Source organism: Crinia signifera, chromosome 5 (genome assembly GCF_055691185.1).
Source record: "Crinia signifera chromosome 5, ASM5569118v1, whole genome shotgun sequence".
Classification (NCBI taxonomy): domain Eukaryota; kingdom Metazoa; phylum Chordata; class Amphibia; order Anura; family Myobatrachidae; genus Crinia; species Crinia signifera.
The window spans coordinates 276,273,142-276,297,520 of NC_139221.1; the positions used below are offsets into that span (position 1 = coordinate 276,273,142).

At 43.4% G+C, this 24,379-nt stretch overlaps 1 protein-coding gene across 12 annotated transcripts in view; it reads left to right on the forward strand.

The window, feature by feature from the left end:
• The first annotated feature begins 1,197 nt into the window (after positions 1–1,197).
• Positions 1,198–24,379, forward strand: part of KMT2C (lysine methyltransferase 2C) — a 218,964-nt gene continuing 195,782 nt past the window's right edge. For 11 of the 12 annotated variants that reach the window (XM_083189044.1, XM_083189048.1, XM_083189054.1 and 8 more), the window contains exon 1: positions 1,198–1,491. In XM_083189044.1, coding sequence (XP_083045170.1) covers positions 1,349–1,491 — 143 coding nt within the window. In that variant the 5' untranslated portion in view covers positions 1,198–1,348. Of the gene's footprint in view, positions 1,492–17,624; positions 17,782–24,379 lie in introns of those variants that run through there. The other variant, XM_083189056.1, reaches the window with a different exon arrangement.

A 24,379-nucleotide genomic window follows, 5' to 3' on the forward strand; every position in this document is an offset into this window, starting at 1 on the left:
GGGGACGCGGATACCTTCACAGGTATCGGAGTCCCCTCGCGGGCTTCACAGGTATCTGCGTGCGCTCGCCACGCTTCGGGCTCGGTGGCTCGTCACACTTTTTATTCTCAACTCCACACCGACGTGGATAGTGGGGGTATGAAAAGGTCGGAGGACGCGTACCGCCGCCCCTCGCTGCGCTCGCCACGCTTCGGGTTCACGTTTATAGTGGGGGGGTGGCGTGGGGGTGCATTTAACATTGTAAGCACCCATTAGGGTGCTTATACAATGTTTAATCGCATCGCATCGTATGGCATTGTATGCCATATACAATGCCATACAATTTTAAAATTGTATGGCATTGTACAATATCGCGCGATATCGCGTCGCATCGCATACCATCGTATGCTTTATGGTATGCGATGCGATGGGCGCCGCCAAAATACACAAGTACCCAATATCACATCGCATTTGGTGCCATGCGATATTTCATTATATAAGCACTCCTGTGCACTTAATATGGACATCGCTATTTGCTTAGTGGGCACCGTGATAATACACAAGTACTGAAAGGAGTTTCATCACAGGTGATGGCAATCATACATTACCAGGATAGTCTAGGAACAGAGCATTTTCTCCCTCATGTAGAGTGTCAGGTAGGCAAGTCTGCTGTAAATTCAGTGGGAATGTTTGTGGGGGCTTATATTTTGATTAGGGACCACATTGCGTCAGTGTCCACCTGAAACTACAGATGCACACCACTAATAACAGGGATCATTATCCTACCTAGAGCACGGTGCAGCCATTACATCATGCACCCGGCACAGAGGGGATTCCTCATGCTGGTTAAAATAACTCCAGCAATAACAGAACAGTGCCGGGCTTCCTGCTCCATGACGTCACGCTGCTCCAGCTCTCCGCGTTTTGCAGTCGCTCGCCTGCTGCCACCCTCCGCTGTCAGTGTGAAAGGGGAGGGTCCGGGTCCCGGTGACGTCACTGCAGCGCGCCCACCCTCCCCCCTCCTGGCGCGGCGCATGCGCAGTGTCAGTTCGGGAGCCCGCAGGGAGGGGGAAGTGAGTCACACGCAGCCTGTCGCATATCCAGTGACTCGCTCGGGATTCGTGCTGACCGGACTGCTCCAGAGACAGCGGGGCGAGGCCGAGGCGTACCGTGTGAGGAGAGGCCCCAGAAGGGGCCAGCTCTCCCGTACAGCCCCCCTCCTCCATTGTTGTTATCCCTAGGGGTGAGCCGGGGCCTCCACCTCCTCCCCGTCCCTCCCCGAATCCGCCCCTCAGTGTCACCCGCAATATCCACCCGACGATGCGACGGCCTGAGCACGGGGAGGATCAATGCGGCCCCCTTCCCTAGGATGTCATCCGAGGACAAGAGCCTAGAGTCCGCCTGTGAGCAGCCCGGGCCCCCGGCCCCTGCCAGCCCAGCAGCCACGGACAAAAGACCCCGGGGCCGCCCCCGGAAAGATGGAGCCTCCCCACTCCAGAGAGTCCGCAAGAAGTAAGTGCCTGTCCGTGACAGTCAGCTGGGGAAGAGGAGGAGGAGGGGGGTGTCCGCTGCTGCCGCCTCTGTAATCTCCTGCTCTGCGCTGTGTCTCCTAATCCCTTGCCCCTGCGGCCGGCCTGTCACATCACTGCTGTCATATACACACACACACACACACACACACACACACACACACACTCTGTAATCACATCACTGCTGTCATGTACACACACTTGCACTATCATCACATCACAGCTGTCATATACATACAGCACTGGTCCTGTACACACATATACACTAATCACATCACTACTGTCATCACAGCACAGTTAAATACACACACAATGCACCTGTCCCATACAAACACACTATAATCGCATCACCACTTTTGCCATATACTCACACATTGCACATCATCGCACCTGTTCTACACACACACAGCACATCACTACTGTAATCGCACTTGTGTCCTCAATAAATATATATATATATATATATATATATTTATTCACACATTCACACAACACTTCGCATAACACTGCACCTTTGCTACATACATTGTAATCACATCACTACTGTTATATCAACACTGTCATATAAACACACACTGTAATTACATCACTACTGTCATCACATCACTATCATACACTGATCACATTACTGCACCTGGTGTGTGTGTGTGTGTGTGTATGTATATATATACAGATATACCCTGTATACTACAATACATCGTTTTTTGCATGTAACCAGTCTCCTGAGTGCCGTTATTGTTCTACACTGAACATTGGAAGTCTATGTATATATATATATATATGACATCAGTACTGTAATCACATCACTAGTTACACATACTGAGCACTTCACTGCACCTGCCCTATATACAAACAGCACATCCATGCGGACACATGTACTGTTATCGCATCACTAGTGATGCACTACTTACATCTCTAATACTGTCCAATACACACGCTGTAATAATCACTGCCAACACATACAGATGCTTATCGCATAACTACCCTTCATAAACTGTAATTACATCACAGCTGTCCTATTTACTCATACTGTCATCACATCACCACGGTTTTGTACAAACTTTTATCATTTCAGTTGTGTCACACACATTAGTCAAATCACCACTGTAGTTACGTCACCACGTACATGGTGCTCTCACATTATTTGTGTCAGGCAGTGCACACTGCGTTTGGCACTAATGACATCACTTTTACATGTTGTAATTGCATTGATCCAGTAGAAGCAGTTTTATACTTGTGTGTGTATATATCAAATTCTAGTAACCTGCCTCAAACACTGCACATTTACAGTGGCCATCTCCATTTCATGTCTGAATTATCCCATACTGATACGGTGCATGTCTTCATCACCTGTCAAAGCACAACATACTCTTGGTGTACAGAGAATGTACATCTGGCTGTGAGTAACTCTAGCCCTGCCAGCCCAGCCACTGTGGACAAAAGACCCCGCAAGAAGCAAGTGCTTGTTTGTGACACCCAGCTGGTGGAGGAGGAGGATGGGACATGCTGTCATCCTCCAGTTTCTTCTTCCTCTTTACGTTCTTTCTCTGGTGTCCTAATCATCTGTTGCTAGACACAATCAGCTAGAATAACAGAAAAGCGACACCTGTGGCAATCACACTACTACTTCCCTCACACAATGTGCTATGCTTCATACTTTCTTGCTCAGGCAATGTGTACACTTCAGTCTTGATGCCTCACGTTCTGTATCACAGAGTGTAAATCTAAAACTACAATGTATAAAGCCTTTTCTTGTACAACCTGTTGCTACAGCTTCATACTTGATAATCTCCGGACTCTAACTGTAAAACAGCATACATGCATCAGACCTCATTTCCTGTCCAGATCCTTTTCTGGGCCATAATGCATGATTTCATCGCTGTATAGGCTAGCACATTTACATTTCATACCCATTGACAATGTGTAAGACTTTAGTACACCCTGCTTATTCTGTTTGTTATGCATGGTATGTTTATCATCTGATTATAGTATACGATGAGAAACAATTGCCATAGTCTTTACGTCAGTGTTGACACATTGCTTATAGATGATTGACGCATTAACCTCATTTTAATAACACTCCATTCTTTAACCAAACACCTTGGTCATTTGTTAACACAGGTCCTTTGACCCCTGTGTTTATCCTGTCCAAATCTATCCAATTTAACAGTCTCCCCATTGTACTAGAACAGACTATTCTGTTTGTTTTCAACACAGATCTCCTTGTACTAAGATCAGGCAGCCTAGACCCTCATTTCTGTAACCCTCCCTTTCGCTTCCAACATCCTTCACTGCACTGTAACTGCAGATGCTTTGGACAGTCGTCAATTTTCAAAGCAATAGTATTTGCTATATATACCTCATTAAAAGGCAGACTAGCTTGTTAGCTCTATATACATATGCTGTTACCAGCCCAAATTCACCACTCCATTCACTTTCTAATTCCACTGCCCAAGTACTATACTGTCTATTGCGTTTACTGTTCATTCTAGCACCCTGCATCTTTTTAAACCCATGCAGTTCCTCTTTCCTGCCTGGGGGTGTTGCTCTCTGCTGTGTTGTTTTTAACAGAGCAGAACACTACCTACACTTGTTGACCTTTTGGGGTTAATGCAATTAGGGTTGAAGGGTGTAATGTAAAGGTGCAATGGCAGCCAAACTTTCCCCTAATCTCATCCTGGACTCACTGATTTCTATATGCAGCCCTGGCGAGTCTGGGGGCACTATAAAAGCCCATATACACTAGAAGATATTGTAAAAGATAGTGCTCAATTACGGCTTCCTGAGTAATATATTTTACATTATCCTCTAGTGGGTATGGATCATTTGATAGACAGGCATTAGGTCAATCACTGACGGTCGACACAAGCATTAGGTCAACATGGGGTTTTTCCGTTTTTGTCCCAAATGTCGACACAGTCCACATGGACACTAATGCAGCACATTCCCTCGCATGGCTCGCTGTGCTTATTCTCCACCAAACCCTAGTGGATGGTAGGGCATAAAATACTGCATGTCGGCTCAAAAAAGTGGAAAAACCCCATGTCGACCTAATGTCCCTGTCCACCTAATGCTTGTCGACTTAGTGACCGTATCCCCTCTAGTGTGTATACTCAATATGGTTAAGGATGCGTGCTCCTGGGCATTGTGAAAGAACCCTCCCGTCTGCTGAACATGCAGGTGAATTTGGCTATATCGCCAACTACCTCCATATTCAGCAGGTCCCGGTGACGTCACTGTATGGAATTGTATACCAATATCATTTAGTGTGTACACTGAATGATGTTTGCTTGGATTCAGGTGGAGAACCACTGCCGATAGAGTGCGGGCCTTAAATGTGGCATGTATCTGCATTTAGTTTTAAGGGCAAAATCCTTCCTTATTGAATCAACCCCCTATGTGTAATTTGAATAAAGAGAAGTGTGTTTTACAAATGTATATAGTATTGAGAAACTGTCAATAATACAGAATGTAAGCAGGAGGTTTCTGTTTCCGCACAGTATTTGTCAAAATTATATCAAATGAATTGTTCGAGAGATAGATGTACCAACATAAATAAATTAGACCGCTGACAGGCTGATTTTTATTGGCGGATGCTGTCACATACATCGCCCTCTATTGTCAGGTGCTGTTCTTTTGAGTGTTCACATTATGTATGTGGGTAAATTCAGTGTGTGACCACAAGTCACTGTAATGACAGTGTTCTGTGGCAATAGCAGTATTCAGCCGTGGTTGTAGTGCATTCTCCAGGCAGGTAAATGTGTACTGTCAATACAAAATGTGAATGACAGGGACAACTGTGTGGCATATTGTGAATAAGGGGCACTACTGTTAGTAGCTGCTGTGCATGCAGAAATATGTGAAAAGCTGCTGGTGCCAGGAAGAGTCTGATGGCATGGCCGTAATGGCATATGTGTATTTATTTTACACTTTACTTGTTCTTATATTGAAATGTAAGTGGTCAGCCCCCAAATCTCCTGAACCTTTCAGAATATCCGTTGAATAGCCATGGTCTAGATCAGGGGTAGCTAACTCCAGTCCTCAAGAGCTATTTATTTATTAACAGTTTCTTATATAGCGCACACATATTCTGCAGCGCTGTACAAAGAATATTATGAACATTCACATCAGTCCCTGCCCCAGTGGAGCTTACAATCTATATTCTCTACCACACATACATACATACATACATGCATGCATGCATACATACATACTTACATACATACCTTAATTTTGTTAGTAACCAATTCACATACCAGTATATTTTTGGATTGTGAGAGGAAACCGAAGCACCTGGAGGAAACCCACGGGGAGAATATACAAACTCCACACAGTTAGGGCCAAGATGGGAATCGAACCCATGACCTCAGCATTTGAGGCAGTAATGCTAACAATTACACCGTCCGTGCTGCCCCAACAGCTACCAACTGTTCATGTTTTCCAGACCACCTAACAGGTGCACTCTTTGCTCACTTAAGGTCCATACACACTGGGCGACTATGCCCAGCGTGTATGGACAGGGATGATGTCAATCATCACTGCGGGGAAAGCCGCTCAGTGCATACACACTGAGTGGCTTTCCCCTTGCCCGGCGCCAACGGAGGGGGGGGGAGGACGGCATTGCATAGCAGAGCGCTATGCAAAGCCGTCCTGAAAGCCGCTCACCTGCTGGTATAACCAGCAGATAAACAGTTTTCCCGGTGATGTTGCGGGAGCACGCAGCAGCGCTCATCGGCGGGCCATACACACTGGGCGGCTTTCAGCTGAAAGCCGCTCAAACCTGCTGTTTTGAGCGACCATCAACTAAAAGTCGCCCAGTGTGTATGGGCCTTTACAAAGATCCACAGTTACAGATAATTTCTTATTTCGCCCCTAATATCAATTTGTCCCCAATGTCAACTCTGTGAGAACCTGGAAAATGTTAACTGTTCATAGCGCTTGAGTACTGAAGTTGGCTTCCCCTGGTCTAGATCCTACAGGTACTTATCATGAAATGAATGTTGAGCTCAGACTAAACCTATTTAAGGAATCTAATTTCTTATGCATTGTGTAATGTGAATGGTAATACGATTGTGAATACATTTTGGATAGTTCTTACTTGGTTTCCTGCTTATACATTGAAATGAAAAACAAGTTTATATTCTCATTTCTGTGCAATATGTTGTGTAGACACTTGGATTAGTGAAATACGAGGTTCTTTTATCAAATGCAATGGTTGTCATTTCAAAATGATAAGTTTTGTTATTATGGAACTAATGTGATCGGAGTGAGCAAATAGTTATTAATTGGTATAGCGATATAGTTATATTTAATAAGGAATATTTCGTTAGTTTCTGAATTTTCTTACAATATAGGGAAATCTAGTTATCCCACATTCCTCCTCGCTCCATTCTGTATCCACCTGTCAGGAAAACACAACTGAAGCATTGCATAAACTTCCCAAGTTGCTTTGTTTGTGATTGCTTATGTCTATGTCCCTAATGAAAGCTATGGTTTCCAGCGCTCTCTGTAGCTATGTAGAGTGATGTAACAAGTTTTAATGTACCAAAAGTTGATAAATGAGGGGTTTGTGGGGAATGAAGAAACATATTGCCCCAGGCACCAAAAAGTGAGCATATTATTAAGTTAAGGGGTGTAATATGGCCGCTGAGCGATTTTGGCTTACAGTTGAGTTGAGATATTATTTGCAGACTGGCCTTCTTGACGCACACTACTGGAACATCCATAGGAAGCTAATCATTTTTGTACCAACTTTAAGCTGCTTATGTAAATGCTTTTCAATTATTCTTTTTTATTTTTTTGCCTTGGTGGTATGTCAGTTAGTTCAGCAAAAGTTTTGCAGAACACCTAAGCCAACAAAGTTAAGAGCTAGGTTAGAAGTTTGGACACCAGACAATTGTCCTCATCCTCAAATTTTTTTTTTTCCATATTGTCTTTAGAAAGCAACTTTTGCATATATTTGTATAGAAAAAAATCCTTTCTATGAATCCATCCCTGGGAATACCATAACACCTGTAAGCACAGTCCAATTTATACAGGGCTTCAAGGATACCTTGTAATACCCTTAGGGTAGGGATGGATTATAAGCGGCCCTCCAGCTGGTTTAGATCAGCACATGCCATGGTAAAACTGTTGCAGGTCATGTTGGGATGTTTAGTTCTACAACAGCTGGAGGGACACTTATTGCCCACCCCTGCCTTAGTGCTAAGGATGTTTATTACATCACGTCCTCCCAGGAGAGAGGTGCTGGTCCCTGGCCTCACTGAGAACACTGCCCCATGCAGTCTACCAAAAATGATAGGCCTCGGCTATTACAAATCCATTGTGTAGGCGGTTAAAAGCAGCCAACAATGTCTACTGATTCTGCTAGAGCTACCACATGTAACTCTGCTGTCAACATGGGCAGCACAGGGAGAGAGAGACGTCTCCAGCAGGAGATTGCCTGCAGAATGCAGAGATTGTGTGCCTGCCATTTGCTGTTATGGGCAGTACGGATTACAGCCTCACAACGCTGAGGTCACGGGTTCGATTCCCACCATGGCCCTGTGTGGAGTTTGTATATTCTCCCCGTACATGCATCGGTTTCCTCTGGGTAGTTTCCTCCCATAAGCCAAAAATATACTAGTAGGTTATTTGTCTCCTAACAAAAAATTAACCCTAGAATGAATGTGTGTGCGTGTACATGTGGTAGGGAATATAGATTGAGCTCCACTGGGGCAGGGACTGATGTGAATGTTCAAATATTCTCTGTAAAGCGCTGCGGAATATGTGTGCGCTATATAAGAAACTGTTAATAAATAAAATAAATAAATGTGAAGTTTGCAGTCAAACCTCACACCCAATTGCCATCATACGCTGATCAGCAGGAAATGAAAAAATGATCTTGCCTTAGGTGTTTGGCATCTGCTCGGTGCTCAGCATTATTTAGTCTATTGCGCAAATGGGACTATTTGCTTTGTGCCCATTAGTTTGGTCAGGCACGATGTGAAAAGCTATGCATGACTGAACCCGACAATAATGAGTGCGATCAAAAATATCAATTAAATATTGTACCGATAACTCCGGTCACTTTATGGGTGAAATACAACTGAATCCCCTTTAGAGTTTCTTCAACTAGTTATTGACCATTTATATAACAGCCTGGGTATCTATTGAAGCAGTAGGGAACTGTTACATTCATGTCTGCCATTCCTGTAGGCCGGGGGTGGCCAAAACGTTGATCACGATCTACCGGTAGCTCACGACGAAGTCCTCTATTTGCAGCCTATAAATTTGCCTCTGAAGCAAGCACCAATCAGAGGCTTCTTAGCGGTCCCAGCGATCCAGTGCGTGGGGTTTATATGTGTAAAGTGGGGGGGGGGGGGGGCGTTATTTGCAGAGGGGAGTATTTCAATTGTGCAGGCTGTTATGCACTGGGAGGGGGGAGGTCACCGGTAACCAAGTCTACAAAAAGTAGATTCTCGGCCACACCTGCTGTAAACCATACTAAAACTGAACAGTACTCCGTTTCTTTATATTGGAGGTTTTAAATGATTAATCTGCTGCATCTGTGTGTGAGCAATGCACAGGCTAAATAAACCTAAAGCCGTGTACACACAGCAGTGATAGTGGCTGATATCGATGGAAATATGGACGCTGGCAAGTGATGGGAGTGTGGCCCGGTGATAAATCGCCGGGTGCGCACTCTCGTTTTCAGCCCTGTTCTAATCGCTGGTGGCAGGAGCTTGCTCCTGCCACCAGCTGATTACCTCTGCGGCACCGCAGAGGATCAGATAAATAGGTGTCATTATGTGACACAGTGATGAGTATTGTGCTTGAGCCATGACTTGAATTCTGACAAGGCCTTTTTATTGCGCAGTTTCTATATTCTCCCGTGTTTGTGTTTTCTCCTACAGTCCCATAACAGCCCCAGATAATACTGGAAGGCTAATTGACTGGTGACCAAACTGGACCCTGGAGGGTTTGTTTGTACGCACAATTTGTGTACTGCATCGGGGAATTTACTAAGATGGGAGTTCTAGTTCACATGGGATGTTGCTATGGGCAACCAATCAGAAGCTACTTCTTATTTATTTAGCACCTTCTAGAAGATAATAGATAGTATCTCATTGGTTTCCCATATCAACATGTGAAATAGAACACCCATCTTAGTAAATTCCCCCTATAGAGTTTAGTCTAAAGATGCCCATACACAGTGCAGTAATTGCATGCGTTTTGGTCTACATCGCACGCAAATCACATGTGATTGGGACCTAGTTCAAAAGGTATGTGCAGCAGATTGCACCTGCAAAACGCGCCGTGTATGGGCACCTTAAGCTCCAGCGGGAAAAGGGCTGATATGAACTGGTGGCACTATTATTACTGATATGTTATGTTTAACCATTCACATCAGTCCCCATTGGAGCTTGTAGTTCCTGTAATGTACTAATGCTGGCCATACACTAAACCAGTGGTTCTCCACCTCAGTCCTCAAGTACCCCCCAAATTCATGTTTTCAGGTCACTCAGCAGGTGCGCAGATGTACTCATTGCTCACTGACACATTTTAAAAGTTCCACAGGTGAAGCTAATAATTTCACTTGCAATTCTGTGTGTAGACCAGGAAAATGTGAAGTGTTGGGGGCACTTGGCGACTGAGGTTGAGAACCACTGCACTACGCAATCTTTCCTCTTACCATCCAACTAGTTGGTTGGATGGAATAAAAATCTGCTACTAAATGGGAGCAAATGTACTTTGTAAATCAGTCATTTGCTTTCAAAATCTTCAGACAAGGTGCTTTGGCTGAATCTGTTTTAAACCATGATTTGACTGAATGTTTTTGTCCATTCTCCTGGGTTTCGGAGAAAATTGCTGATTGTCATCTACTTTCACACAGTACCAGATTTTCAGTCCAACCAACCAACTAGTTCACAGGTTTTTAAACTCAGGACCCCACACAGTGCATGTTTTCCTCACAGAATCACAAGTGAAATAATTAGCTTCATCTATGGATCCTTTATAATGTGTCGGTGAGTAATGAATGCACCTGTGCACCGGCCGGGTGACCTGGAAAACATGAACTGTGTGAGGACCAAGTTTGAGAACCACTGAACTAGTTGGATGATAGTAATGCTGGTCACACATCAGACCAACTTTCCTCCAACCATCCAACTAGTTGGTTCATTGGACTGAAAATCTGGTGCTGTATGGGGGCAAATGCCAATAAGCAATTTGCTTACAAACTCTGGAGAATGGACAAAAACATTCAGTGAAATTGTTTAAATCAAATAGGTCCAACTACAGTACTATGGGGCAGATGTATTAAGCCTTAACGAGATAAATTCAAGTATGATAAGGAGAGATAAACGCCCAGCCAATCAGCTCCTTACTGACTTTTTTCAAACACAGCCTGTAACATGGCAGTTGGCAGGTGATTGGCTGGATGTTTATCTCTCCTTAACGCACTTGCATTTATCTCCTGTTAAGGCTTAATACATCTGCCCCAGTGTCTGAGTGACAGTTGTTGTCCATTTTACACTTTGGGAAACAAATGACTTAATTACAAATTACATTTGCACCTATCCAGTACCAGGTTTTTATTCCATCCAACCAACTAGTTGGAAAGTTGGTCTGATGTGTGGCCAGTCTAACATTATTAAAAAAAAAAAAAAATAGACACTGTATGCTGTAAAACTAAGAAGAGCACAACCTAACTAGCAATTGAGGCTAAAGCTGAATGTGAAGACTTTAATACCAGCATAAAGCTACACACTCATATAGTCATTAATAAAACTCACATATGTGAGCCAGGACATTTAGTTCTGCTGAGACCAATCAAAAGGTGGATTACATGCGCCACAGAATAGTATAACAGAAAGATGCTACTAATATATAAAGCAATTACTGTGTAGCAACTTTTAGAACCTATTTGTATAACAATGTTGCAACTGTGCAGTTAAAATCATTATAGTGTATGTCTATACAGACAGCAGGAAATCCTGATACACACATTTGACAGCAAGTGCACCATCTAAAATTCAATAAATACACGACACAAATCAAAAATAGTTGATTGATCTCGATACACATTGGCATATCAAGATTTACATCCATCATAAAGATTTAAAAATAACCCTATTATACAGTCAACAGAGACGTATTTTTAATCTGTTTTACTTTTGTACTTACTTTAAACGTACTATTATTTTCATTTGCACACATCTAATACTTCGTTTTTAATAATTCACTATCTAGATCCCCAATACAGGGAAACTACTGATATCTATTAAAAGGTACATACAATTAATACAATTAAAAATAAAATAATGAATAATGACATCCTAATAATTGATAGTATTTTAATAATATTAATAAAGATTTTGTATACTGTTACTTTAAGTCCTATGTGACTTTGTGGATGAGGAGTGCATCACAGAAAATCTGATTTTCGCTTTTTTTTTTTTTCCGTTTTTTGAGACTTAATACCCTAAAATCAATGGAGAGCACCCTAAGTCAGTGGGGTAAAGTATATATAATATTCCCCCCTGACTGGTATTTACCCATCCATAACTAAATAAATCCACAATAATATATGGTGCGGGTCCCTCGCCAATTCTTTACCTAATCTGAAGATTGCCTGAAAATTTCATCAAAATCGGTCACGCCGTTTTGGAGTCCATAGGGAACATACACACATATACACACATCCAGATATATATATATATATATATATATATATATATATATATATATATATATATATATATATCTGTGTATTTCCCTGTGTTGTATTTATACAGTATAGCACCAGAGCTATATATTATGCCATGAGCACAAATATGGGAGGGATAAGAATAGTGAGGGTGGCACTGAATGTGTGTTCCCTGCAGTGTCTTCTTGCTTCTACTGTCTTGTGAAGCCATGTATACAGTATATACAACAGTGTAAATGGCATTTTCTTCTGCTATGTTGAGAGAACATCCCCATTTCCTTGCTGAAGCAGTATGTTTAAGCAGCTTAACATTTACACTAAATGGACTAGTGTGTAGGAGTTAGTGAGAGATTACACACGGGATGCTGGACTTTGTTTTGCGGCATATCCTGCTGTGTACTGATGTTGTTGTGAAATGTGTAGTCTCAGCAGTGAGGCAACTCTGGCTCCCGGCCTCCGTCAGTGACGCTCTCCTACAGTATCCGAAAGTAACAGACCTTGCAGTGCTTCATGGGATTTCACACATTGTCTTCATCAAATAATGATGGTTTCAGGATTCATTAAAGGGGGCTTCTCTAATGCTGAACATTTAGACATCCAGGGGAAGGGCTCATGCTGGTATTAGCATAACGTTGGAGAATGCAGCTGCAGCAAGATATGGGAAAGCGTTGCAGCAGCCTCTAAAAGAGGAGACAATTAGGGAGTTTCACTGTAAACATCAAAGTTTTGCTGTAGAATTCTATGAACAAAGCTTTCACCTTTTAGGTTTCTGGTAAAGATGGAATTAAACTTTTTCCTTTGACGTATTTCAATAATGTTAGGTACTGCCATGTAAAAGATCTGAGCCTTGCCCATTTTACCCAGGATGCATTGCTGCATTTCTGAAGCTTGTTAAGTGGCACACAACATTTAAATGGAAATGCTGCTCCATTGTATAACAGAAGTGCTTAAGCTGTGTGTAAATGCTGCATGCATGGTGCGAGAAGGGGCCTGAGGTACCCTCTCAGTGTTCTGCCTTTCTCAAAATCCTTGTTTGTTGTCTTCTTCCCTGGAAAAATGCCAGTCTTCAAACCATCCTTGTGAACCTATCCTTTTCATAAATTACTACATTTAATCCATGTGGATTAATCCTTTGAGTGCCAACATCTCTGAGAGATGTGCAAAATATCGGCCAGAAATGCCAGCGTCACTCACATTTGATAGATTCAAATAAAAACAAAACGTTCTATTTCCTATATAAAGTAATTATTACCGGTCATTATGATGGATAAAAAAGGTTGCTTGGCAATTTTTCACCAACTTTGACAAATTCACTTGGCACGCATAGGTTTAAACTGGGACGCAATGTATCCCAAATGGAATAGGCAATTTTTGGATTGTAAACCTTTGTGATTGGAGCACAGGACTGCAAAAATACTTTGGGTTAAAGCACATTTAATAATCTCAAATGTATACCTTTTTATAGTGTTCAGATGTACGAGCCCTTCCCCTGCACCTGACAATAGATGTAGATGACCTAGAGATGGGCGGAAAATACAGAATTACATTCCAGTGCAATTTAGGACAAGTACCTGGTTAATAAAGACCATTCCATCAGGACCCAGGACAGATGCAATTATCAGGGTGGCAAAGATATATTCTATGTAAAGCACATGAGGAGTGAGGGCCCTGCTCCTGAGAGCTTACATTTTAAAGTCACTTACAAATGGCCACTTCCCATTGGAAGTACAATTGAATCTTTACATCTGCCAATTTAGGTGCACCTGCAGTTGAAATAGATTGAACGATTTGGGGAGTATTGACACTGTGTGCAATTTGTTATAAGGCCTTTAAGGTCTATATTGGCTAACGCTGACGCCTGTAGAAAGAGCACGCTGGTGGAAAACTAATGTCCCTGCTTTTAAGCATTTAGGGTGCGATTAAATTATTTCATCACACCTGATCGTCTGTATAAAATGATGGGAGATTGGGGGCGATATTCAGTTGTGGTTTTTTGTTGGCCCCCAGACACACTGGGTTTAGCCATGCAAAACAACTAATGGGTGTGAAAAGTGCCACTTGGGTGCCCAAACAGATCACTTCTCACACATTTCAGCTCACCAGCACTGGGGATTGTGAATCTCCCAGGGAATAACTGCGCCCAAAAAGAGTTGAATTGCTTTATTGTGCACCACCTAGCATGGCAGGGAAAATAATCCCTGTGCCATCATGTCATTTCTAGCATCACAATGACTATTTCACTAACTAATACAGGTAATGTTTATTTGTACTGTATAATCATACTTGGATGTGCCCATCAATATTAAGGAGCCCATACACGGTCCGTTGTGTATGGCTCTGTTGTGTACTATGCGATGCGGGCTCCCGCGCATCACATAGTACGGTACAAAAAGTATGTGCTGCACATACTTTTTGTACTAGGTACACATCGGATCGGATCGCAGTGCATGCACTAGGGATGCGATCCGATCCGATGTGTACTTTAGAAGTACAGAACGGACCGAAAAAACGGACCGTGTAGATTGATAAGGCATTGCTTATCTTTGCAATGAATGATATTGATGGTCTCCCGGAGATTTTCACTTTAAGGTATATTCAGTGCCACTGGTGAGGTGGTTTGTACAGTGAGGATGGCTTGTTTTCGGCGAGGATCCTCTCCGGTGGCATTGAATACACCTCAAAGTGAAAATCTCGGGGACAGCATTGATTCCCTTAAATGGTGAGGTTAGCCGCAAATGCAGCGAGCACCGCATTTTGTGGCAAGCTCTGCCGTTTTAATGGGCACACTTGCCGTTTTCACCTCGCTGACAAGAACCAGTGAGGTGGAATGGCGAGTGAAGGGGAGTGAGCAAGCTATCAGTACTGCTCCCTGTCAGAGCATTGAATACTGCTCTGTGTGCCATTTAGTTTTCACAGCAAATTAAATAGTAAAAGCAACAACGCTGTAGATCAGAGTTGCACAAACTGCTATGTTAAGAGTCCAGGTTTTAAAATGTATCCATGCTTGGGATCAGATGGATAAATCAAATTGACTGATGTACTACTAATTAATACACATGTGCTCAAGCATGGCTATCGATAAAACCTGAACACATTCCAAAAATACACTGGTAAGTTAATTGATTTACAACAAAATAAACACTAGAATGTCTGTGTGCATGTATACGTGGTAGGGAATATAGATTGTAAGCTCCACTGGGACAGGGCTGTTCAAATATTCTCTGTAAAGCACTGCAGAATATGTGTGCGCTATAAAACAAATTGTTATTAGTATTAACTGTAAATTTTTGGGAAACTTCTGTAGATCAGGGTATATTTAAGCACAAGTTTTATTGAAAAGGGGAAGCGTTTAAGGTACTCTTTACCTAGCACGGCGGGCATCGCGGCCATCAAATGCACTAAAAAACGGGTGCGACGCGATGCCTGCGATTTCCCATAGGGAACAATGTTAAAAGTGTGATTGCACGCGATTTTACTGTTCAATGCCTCAATGCCCGCGATTTTTCCATAGAAAACAATGTTAAATGGGCCACAGAGCCCAAATAGTCCCCCTGAAGTGTGAAATGGCCCCCACAATTGTTAACGCCACCCCACGATCAACGTGAACCCGAAGCGTGGCGAGCGCGGCGGTACGCGTCCTCCGACCTTTTCATACCCCCACTATCCACGTCGGCGTGGAGTTGAGAATAGAATAGTGTGGCGAGCGCAGCGAGCCACCGAGCCCGAAGCATGGCGAGCGGACGCGGATACCTTCACAGGTAAACGCGTCCCTTCGCGGGCCTCACAGGTATCCGCTGCGCTCGCCACGCTTCGGGCTCGGTGGCTCGCTGCGCTCGCCACACTATTCTATTCTCAACTCCACGCCGACGTGGATAGTGGGGGTATGAAAAGGTCGGAGGACGCGTACCGCCGCCCCTCGCGGGCTCGCTGCACGTGCCACGCTTCGGGTTCACGTTGATCGTGGGGTGGCGTTAACAATTGTGGGGGCCATTTCCCACTTCAGGGGGACTATTTGGGCTCTGTGGCCCATTTAACATTGTTTTCTATGGAAAAATCGCGGGCAGTGAGGCATTGAACAGTAAAATCGCGTCCAATCACACTTTTAACATTGATCCCTATGGGAAATCGCGGGCATCGCGTCGCACCTGTTTTTTTAGTACATGCGATGGCCGCGATTTTTTACCCCCGATGACCGCGATGGACATCGTGGGCGCCGTTCTAGGTAAAGAGTACCGCGTTTAACGCCCAGAAGCTATTCAATTAATTTCCTCTTGCAGTAAAATTGTTGAATGCAGAATTTAATGGGTTTCCCAGCATGTTAAATGCAGATGGCTGCTTTTTACTGCAGATTTTTCCACGCAACTCCTGAGGCTGCTAGGAAAAGTCCTGCCTTGGGGGATTAGTGCACAGGGTTTGCACTAATCCCTCAAGCTGTTTGATAGCTGGTGATTACTGCACTTGCTGGTGCCAGCAGCGACGGTGGGGAGGGGTGGGAGCAGGATCCAGGCTGCTTTCTGCAGCATGCATAGCTATCTACATCCCCCTATTAGCTGCAGGTACAGGATGCAGAGGATGTCACTAGTGACCCGTGGGAGAGCGCACTGCTAACCATGTAGTGGGTACACTCCGGACGATTTCAGGAATTTGTTATTGGTGAATTTGTTTAACATATTGTCTAGTGCAGGGTTAGCCAACTCCAGTCCTAGAGAGCTAGCAACAGTTAACATTTTCCAGGTCTCCTCACAGAATCACAAGGTAAGTAATTATCTCTACCTGCGAGTCTTTTGTAATTTGCCAGTGAGGAAAGAGTTCACCTGTGCAGCAAGCTAGGTGGTCTGGAAAACATGAACTGCTGGTAGCTCTCTAGGACTGGAGTTGGCTACCCCTGGTCTAGTGTGTACCTGGCTTAATGGTCCTAGATTTAGTAATGGCACAGGTGGTAAATCAAAATAACCCCGGTACTAATTAGGTAATTTTTGCTCAAGTACTGACACCCCAACTGCTGGGAGCACTGGTTGGGAACCCCTGGTATAGTTCTCAAAGACTCCATAAAAAGCTTTATATAAAATGTACTGTGCAGCTGGCAGGAAGCCCCTGTATATGGGCACCTTGCTCATTTGTGGCTGGAGCACTTTATTCCACAATGTCAGTGCCACACTGTAAGAATGAGTGCAGAAATAATGACTCCTATTAGTTCTGTGATGTGCTGTTCCCTGTATGTCGGACATTGTGCACACATCTGGTAGCGTAGTACAGTATTGTGCGTGTACAGTGTTGTGCATGTGTAGTTCAGTCAGTGTGATGATCTCTATTTTTCCCCAGCGCTGAGATCCGGGACGGGATTTGGCGACCGCTATGCCGGATCTATTTCCCGTGGGCTGGGGAGGGGGTGGGGCTGTGGTGCTGTGCCTCGGAGGGATCCGCTAGTGCAGCCTGTGTGCGGCGGTGAGGGGTACGGGACGGTTCCGGGATGCGGCGCTGCTAGGCTCACAGCTGCCGGTGTACAGAAGAGCAGGAGCTCCGTGTGTCCTGTCAGTGCGCGGCTCCGAGACGCTGGATCTGTGGAGGGAGCCTGAGCCGCAGGTGAGAGGCTGCCACGTACCTGTACTGTGTCACTCCGCGGCCAGCTGACAGTGACAGCAGCCGGGAGGGGAGGGGAGTGATGTCACCGCCGGGGCTTCTCCCCTTCTCCTGCCCCCGTTACACCACTGTTACCTTCCTGCAGCCACCCGAGCGGGACTCTCCTGCCCCACTAATGCAGCACTGCGACCCCAGAACTTTACCCGGTGTGTGCTCTTACGTTCCCCCTATCTCGCCTGTGTACCACAGCAGCGGGAGGGAAGTGATCGGAGCTTAGTTTCTCTTCAGTTGTGAATGGAGAATACATTGTAATGGGGGATAGTGCTGAGTAATGCCCGGCACACTTTACCCAACCCCCACTTACAGTGCTGCCCCTACAGTTGTGCAGGGCACTGCCTCTAGCACCTGCTATGTTTCTTATGCACTTCCCTCAGAGAAGTTGTTACTGTCTGGAAATGTCTGATGCTACTGAAATGCTTTTCTAACCATTGCAACAGGTAGTGTCCCTATAGTGGTGCACATGTGTTACATATACTATTTATAGTGCCAGTGACCATCATATACATAGAATAAAATATACTAATCATAGTGCCAGTGCGGTATGGGTAAAAACCGGACCAGGACAAGACCGCCGGACGGACATAAAATTCTGCAGTCCGGAGCTTGTAGCGTCCGGTCCGGGGGGTGTCCTGCCTGTGACACCTGTAACCAGGGAATGGAGGAGGGGGAGAATAAAGCCTCCCTGTATGGTCCGGGCATGTAGCAAAACAAAAACCGGACGGTCCGGACCACACAGGGAGGCAGCAATCTCCCCTTCCCCAGGTCCCTGATGATAGCTATCACAGGGAACCCCCCAGACAAGACACCCCCCGGACCGGACACCACAAGCTGCGGACTGCAGATTTTGATGTCCAGTCCGGGGTTTAGTCCGGGTCCGGTTTTTACATAGTCCCGTGCCAGTGACCATCATATACATAGAATATACTAATCATAGTGCCAGTGACCATCATATACATAGAATATACTAATCATAGTGCCAGTGACCATCATATACATATAATGAGGGCTTAAAGTGTTCCTGGTGAGGTGGTGGAACTCTTTTCCCCTAACACCAACCCAACCAAACACCCCCCCCCCCATAGCAGCTACATGCCCTGTGTCCCTCAAACCCCCCCTCACCCTGTCTTCAGCAAGCAAAGAGCCTGCACGGTGGATTTCTTCACTTCAGCGGCGGTGATGGCATGACATCACATACATAGTGTCAGATGAAGTTGATGGGACATGTTGGACTTACTGTAGAGGTGGAACTCAGCCCCCCTACCCTTAGAGGTGGTGGAACTCAGTTGCACCCCGTTCCCCCTCACTTTAACCCCTGCATGTAATATGCTAATCATAGTGCCAGTGACCATCATATACATATAATATACTAATCATAGTACCAGTGATCATCTGTCCTTTGTAAGTTTAATGCTATCTTGCAGTATATGAACCAAAACTATTCCTGCTTTGCAGTGCAACATTTACAGTGAAAGAGTGTCTGTGCTCAGGCTTTCATTTTATACACATTGATGCATGTGCAAGAAAAGTAGATCCTTTTTGTTGGGTGGGTGGGGTGTAAAAAAGAAATCTACAACCATCCTTGACTCCCAAGGTTTTGGTTCATTTAGATGTTAGTACTTGCTGCTTAATATATTGGTTTCGTACTGTAGAGCGTTAGCATGTGACTTACGCTGAAGGCAAGAGCTCACCTGATCCTCTGTTAGCAGGAACTAAGCAGCTCCTCTGTACTGTGTAATTGCTCATCTGTTAACCCATACAGGGGCTGCTTCTCAACAGCTGGAATGCATTGATTTTGAACTTATTTATATGTAAAGTTATTTTTATTGTACACACTCATAGCGCTTAGAGAATTGTTTGACCATTGACATCAGTTCCTGACCAGTGGAGCTTTCAATCATTGGGGTGATTCAATGAAAAGGCAATGTACTGTGAAATGTAACTGCAAAATCACATAACTTTTTTTTTCCCCCTCACCTCTCTGAAAAAAAAGTTGTTGTTTTTTTTTAAATAAGAAAAGAATGCTGGGACACACTGCAGAATGTCTGACACTCCTGACAATGAGTCATCAGGCACTTGGAGGCATTTAAATAGCACATTATGGCCAATACTGACATGCATGTTTTTAGTTGAATTTCTCTGAAACGCTCAAAGATATGGTAAATGATGTGGGGACAGGTATGTGGGTTATGTTTATCGGCAAGTGCATTTTACATTTTGAGTGCCATCATCTCTGGGCGAGATGTGCAAAATATCTGCAAAAATGACATTTTGGATTGCATTTGATATATAAATTCAAATAAAAAAAAAATATATTTCCTATATTAGTGTTCCTTCTAGGAACCAAACGGGGCAGGGCGCTGGAGGGGCGGACCAGGCACGGCGACGGCACATATGGGGGCGTGCCCGGGCCGCCGCGTCACAAATGGGGCGTGCCCGGGCGTCTCCGAATGGGGCCGTGCCTTAGGGTTAAAACTTTCAGGAGTCAGTTAAAGGGTCTTTTTTCCCAACGTTTATCAAATTGTCTTCGAAGACTGAAAAAAAGGCGTTAGGATTTATGAACCGCAACCCTGCTGGGCATCAATACGAATCGGCGTCTATCGAAATGATTGAATAGTTGCTCTGATTAGACGCCCGTTAGCCAAATCAGGCACTTTTTCTTGGATGCTAGAGCTACAGGTTTTTTTTTTTTTTGTGAGCACAGACGTTAGACCACCAAATAAGAACTTTATAGACAAGTTTATTGGATTTGCACAGCTAGACCTGGAGCTTTCAGGTATGTCAAATTCTGAGCAACAATTGAATAGCACTGATAGATTCTCATTTGTATGGACGCCCAGTGCAGGCAACTGTTTGGCGCTTGATAGCCACAGTTCAATTGTTATGCTGGCCACACATCAGACCAATTTTCTTCCAACCATCCAACTAGTTGCTTGGATGGAATAAAAATATGGTACTGGATGGGAGCAAATGTAATTATTTACTACAGAAATTTGCTCTCAAAATCTGAAAAAAGGACAAAAACTGCCGCTCAGACACAGTACTACAGTTGAACCTGTTTGATTTAAACAATTTCACTGAATGTTTTTGTCCATTTTCCTGGGTTTGTTAGCACATTTCTGACTGTCCTTTGCTCCCATCCAGTACCATATCTTTATTCCATCCAATCAACTATTAGGATGGTTGGAGGAAAGTTGGTCTGATGTGTGGCCAGCATTAGGGCATGATCACTGGCAGCGCCAACGTTTTCAGATTGTTAACTTTATGAAACCAAATAGATTTGATACTTTTATGATGCAAACAACTATACGTAAGGCTCCCACAAACTAACTTTATATGGATTTCTGCTTTCATCCAAGGAGGCCATGTGCAGAAATCTGTAATAAGTGGATGGCGCCAACAAACAACTGAATAGCTCCTGGTTACTGCATACGGGATTGGTTACGGGATTAAGAAACTATTTCATTTCCACCCTTTGACAGCTGGATTTAAAATGACAAAATGAATAAATGCAAATAAAGCCTAATATAGTATGTACTAGTATTTCAGTTTTAAATAAAATGGTAACTCTGTTTAAAATATTCTGTTTAATCCATATAACCCAGTGGTTCCCAAACTGTGTGCCTAGGCTCCCTGGGGTGCCTCAGGACACTTGCAGGGGTGCCTTGGGTTGGTGGACCAGGATCAATTCATATTATTTATGGTCAATGTAACAGGCAAAACCAGTGCTTGTGGCTGCCAATCATAATATATGTGGACAAACAGAAGCAAATCCTGTCCCTCACCAGAACTGTGACATAAACACAATGCACTTCATTTAATATGTTTTTTCTGAATTTCTCGATTAGAAGCATTTGGCTTAGGGGGTCCCTTGAAAATATTTTGATGCTCTAGGGCGCCGTGATTCAAAAAAGTTTGGGAACCACTGATATAACCTATTAGAGTACAGCTGCAACATTGTGCAGTTTGCAGTTGTGCCCTTTTTGGGGTGGGGGCAGATTTAATTCTAATGTAAGGCTAATCATGTTTAGACTATTTTTCATTCATGAAAAAAAAATCTCCAAAAATTAAATTAAAATATAAACTTGCTCTTCAAAACATGATGCACTTTTTGTTTATGCTATTAAAATGAATGCAAGTTTAGTGCTGTTCAGCCTAATTTGATATGTGCTGCTATTCTGTTCTTCATAATCTGGTCGGAAATTTGTATGTGTATATTACAATATGATACATGGAGGAGAGTCCCGTGTGTGTGTGTGTGTGTGTGTTTTTTATTATTTGAATTCTTTTTTTATTTGTGGCTTTAAGTAATGGGTACGGGATGGAGCATTTAAATTGTTGCTTCGATCCGGCTGGCGTGCTGCATCTACCTATATTTTCTCCTGTGCTTTTGGGAGCGCATAGCTTTGGGAGATATACTGTAGTAGTCTAATATTTGCAAGGGATGAAGACTGTCTATGTTGAGTATAGGAAGGTTGTATTTTAATATTGACACCTTCAGAGACCAGGCATGGGTGTGAATTTGATGTGCCGCTGGGCTTTGCTGCAATGCCTGACTGCGCATGAAGTGGCAGCTATGGTACTGCAAATTTTGTATGGAGGCCTGTGAGTTGAATATTTCTTTTAAAGGGTTTTGTTGCTGTGGTGTTTTGTGTGTGTGTGTGTTTTTAATATATAAAAAATAAATCCTCCTATAGTGTGCGGGCATTTTGTAATTGTATATGATGTGTTTTAAAAAGTTACTGACCTACAGTACATCAACCATTTGCTTAGTTTTGAACACAGGTTCTCAAAGTCACTCCTCAGGACCCCACACAGTGCATGTTTTGCAGGTCTCACAGAATCAAGTGAAATAATTAGCTCCACCTGTTGAACTTTTAAAAAGTCAGTCCCTAATGAATGCATCTGTCGGGTGACTTGCAAAACATACACTGTGTGGGGTCCCGAGGGCCAACTTTGAGGACCTGTGTTTGAAAGTAGTCCGGATAGTTGAGGATTAGTATGGTACCCATAGTCCTCAGTCTAGGTTTGCTTATAACCAGCAAACCTCCATTCAGGACATTATCCACCTTGTTTAAATTCTCCAAATACATCGCTTAAAGTAAAAGATTATGACGGAATATCTTATTTACTTTAACATTAGACTATTCACCCCATAACGATGTAGTGCATACACACTGAACAATAAGATGTGCCCCCACTACATGGGGGGGTTTAACTACCTGCAAGAGCGCGCATCGTTAATGATATTGAGCGTTTTAAACAATAGATAATATTAAAAAAGATATTCTTTTGAAGGGCCAAAATTAGCGATATTATTTGTAATATTGCTTACTGTGTATGGAGCTTCACCCTATATACAAAACGATAATACAGAAAGGGCCTCATTTAAAATAAAGTGCAAAAAAAAAAAAACACCCAAAAAATGAAGAGGGAGATTAAATTGTTTTCTCCCATGACTACAATTATGAGGCACAAAACGAAACAAACAAAACAGTTTGACTATTAATGCATTAGGTGTCCATTAGCTGTGGGAGTGATGTTTCTTCTCTCATCCTTCTTGGGTGTGAGAAGAAATGTGTATAAAGTCTGGTACCCTAACCAGGACTTTACACAGGAATAACCGCTATTTGTGGATGCACCTCATCTATGTGCGAGTGTATAACGCAAGGTGTGCCTGATCACCGCGGCAGTTGAATTGCACCCATAATACATTTGTCACCCCCGAAAACTTGTATGTTTACAACTGGTCTGAGATGTAAGTGGGGCATTTACAAAGTTAACAAATTATTCGCATCCAGATAAGTTTTGCTTTTATGTGTAGTACACACACTACTTTCTGTGACTATGTTTAGGTAATATGTGTTGTAACTAATTTGTTTGCCCAATTAATCTGGGAAAACCCATCCCAACCACCACCCACCCCCCAGTTTAAGAGGGTTCTGTAAAGATGAGATATATATTATTATATTATACACAGCGTGCTTCAGCTAGTTTCTGTCGATGGGATCGGATACATATTCAACCTACCCAGGAAAGTCACAACTACGATTTAATTTCAATTTAATTTAGGCTGGATCGCAAAGCATATTTTTCTTTAATGGACAAAACCATGTTGCAAATGTAATATGTGCAGAGTTAGATTTGGGTGAGTTTTGTTTTCTGTGCAGGGTAAATACTGGTTGCTTTATGTTTACACTACAATTTAGATTTGTTAGAACATTCTCTATACATGTCATATGTGCCCCATTTGCAGTGCACATGGTTTTGCCCATTAGAGAAGAAAACTGCTTTGCGATCCAGTCTGAATTAGGCCCCATGTGTGGTAAAGAAATTGCGTTAAGCACGGTTCCTTTGTAGAGTGAGGGAGGGATGGGACACCTCTCCTCCACTCTAAATTTCTGAGGAAGCCACCTAGTGGACGCAAGGTGGAGAAACGCGTATGTGAGCTCTGATTAACACAGACGTCTGCTATCGGGACCCAGCCAATCATCACTCTGCGCAAGAGACCGGAGAACTGTAGAGTCTCCCTACAGTGTGGTAA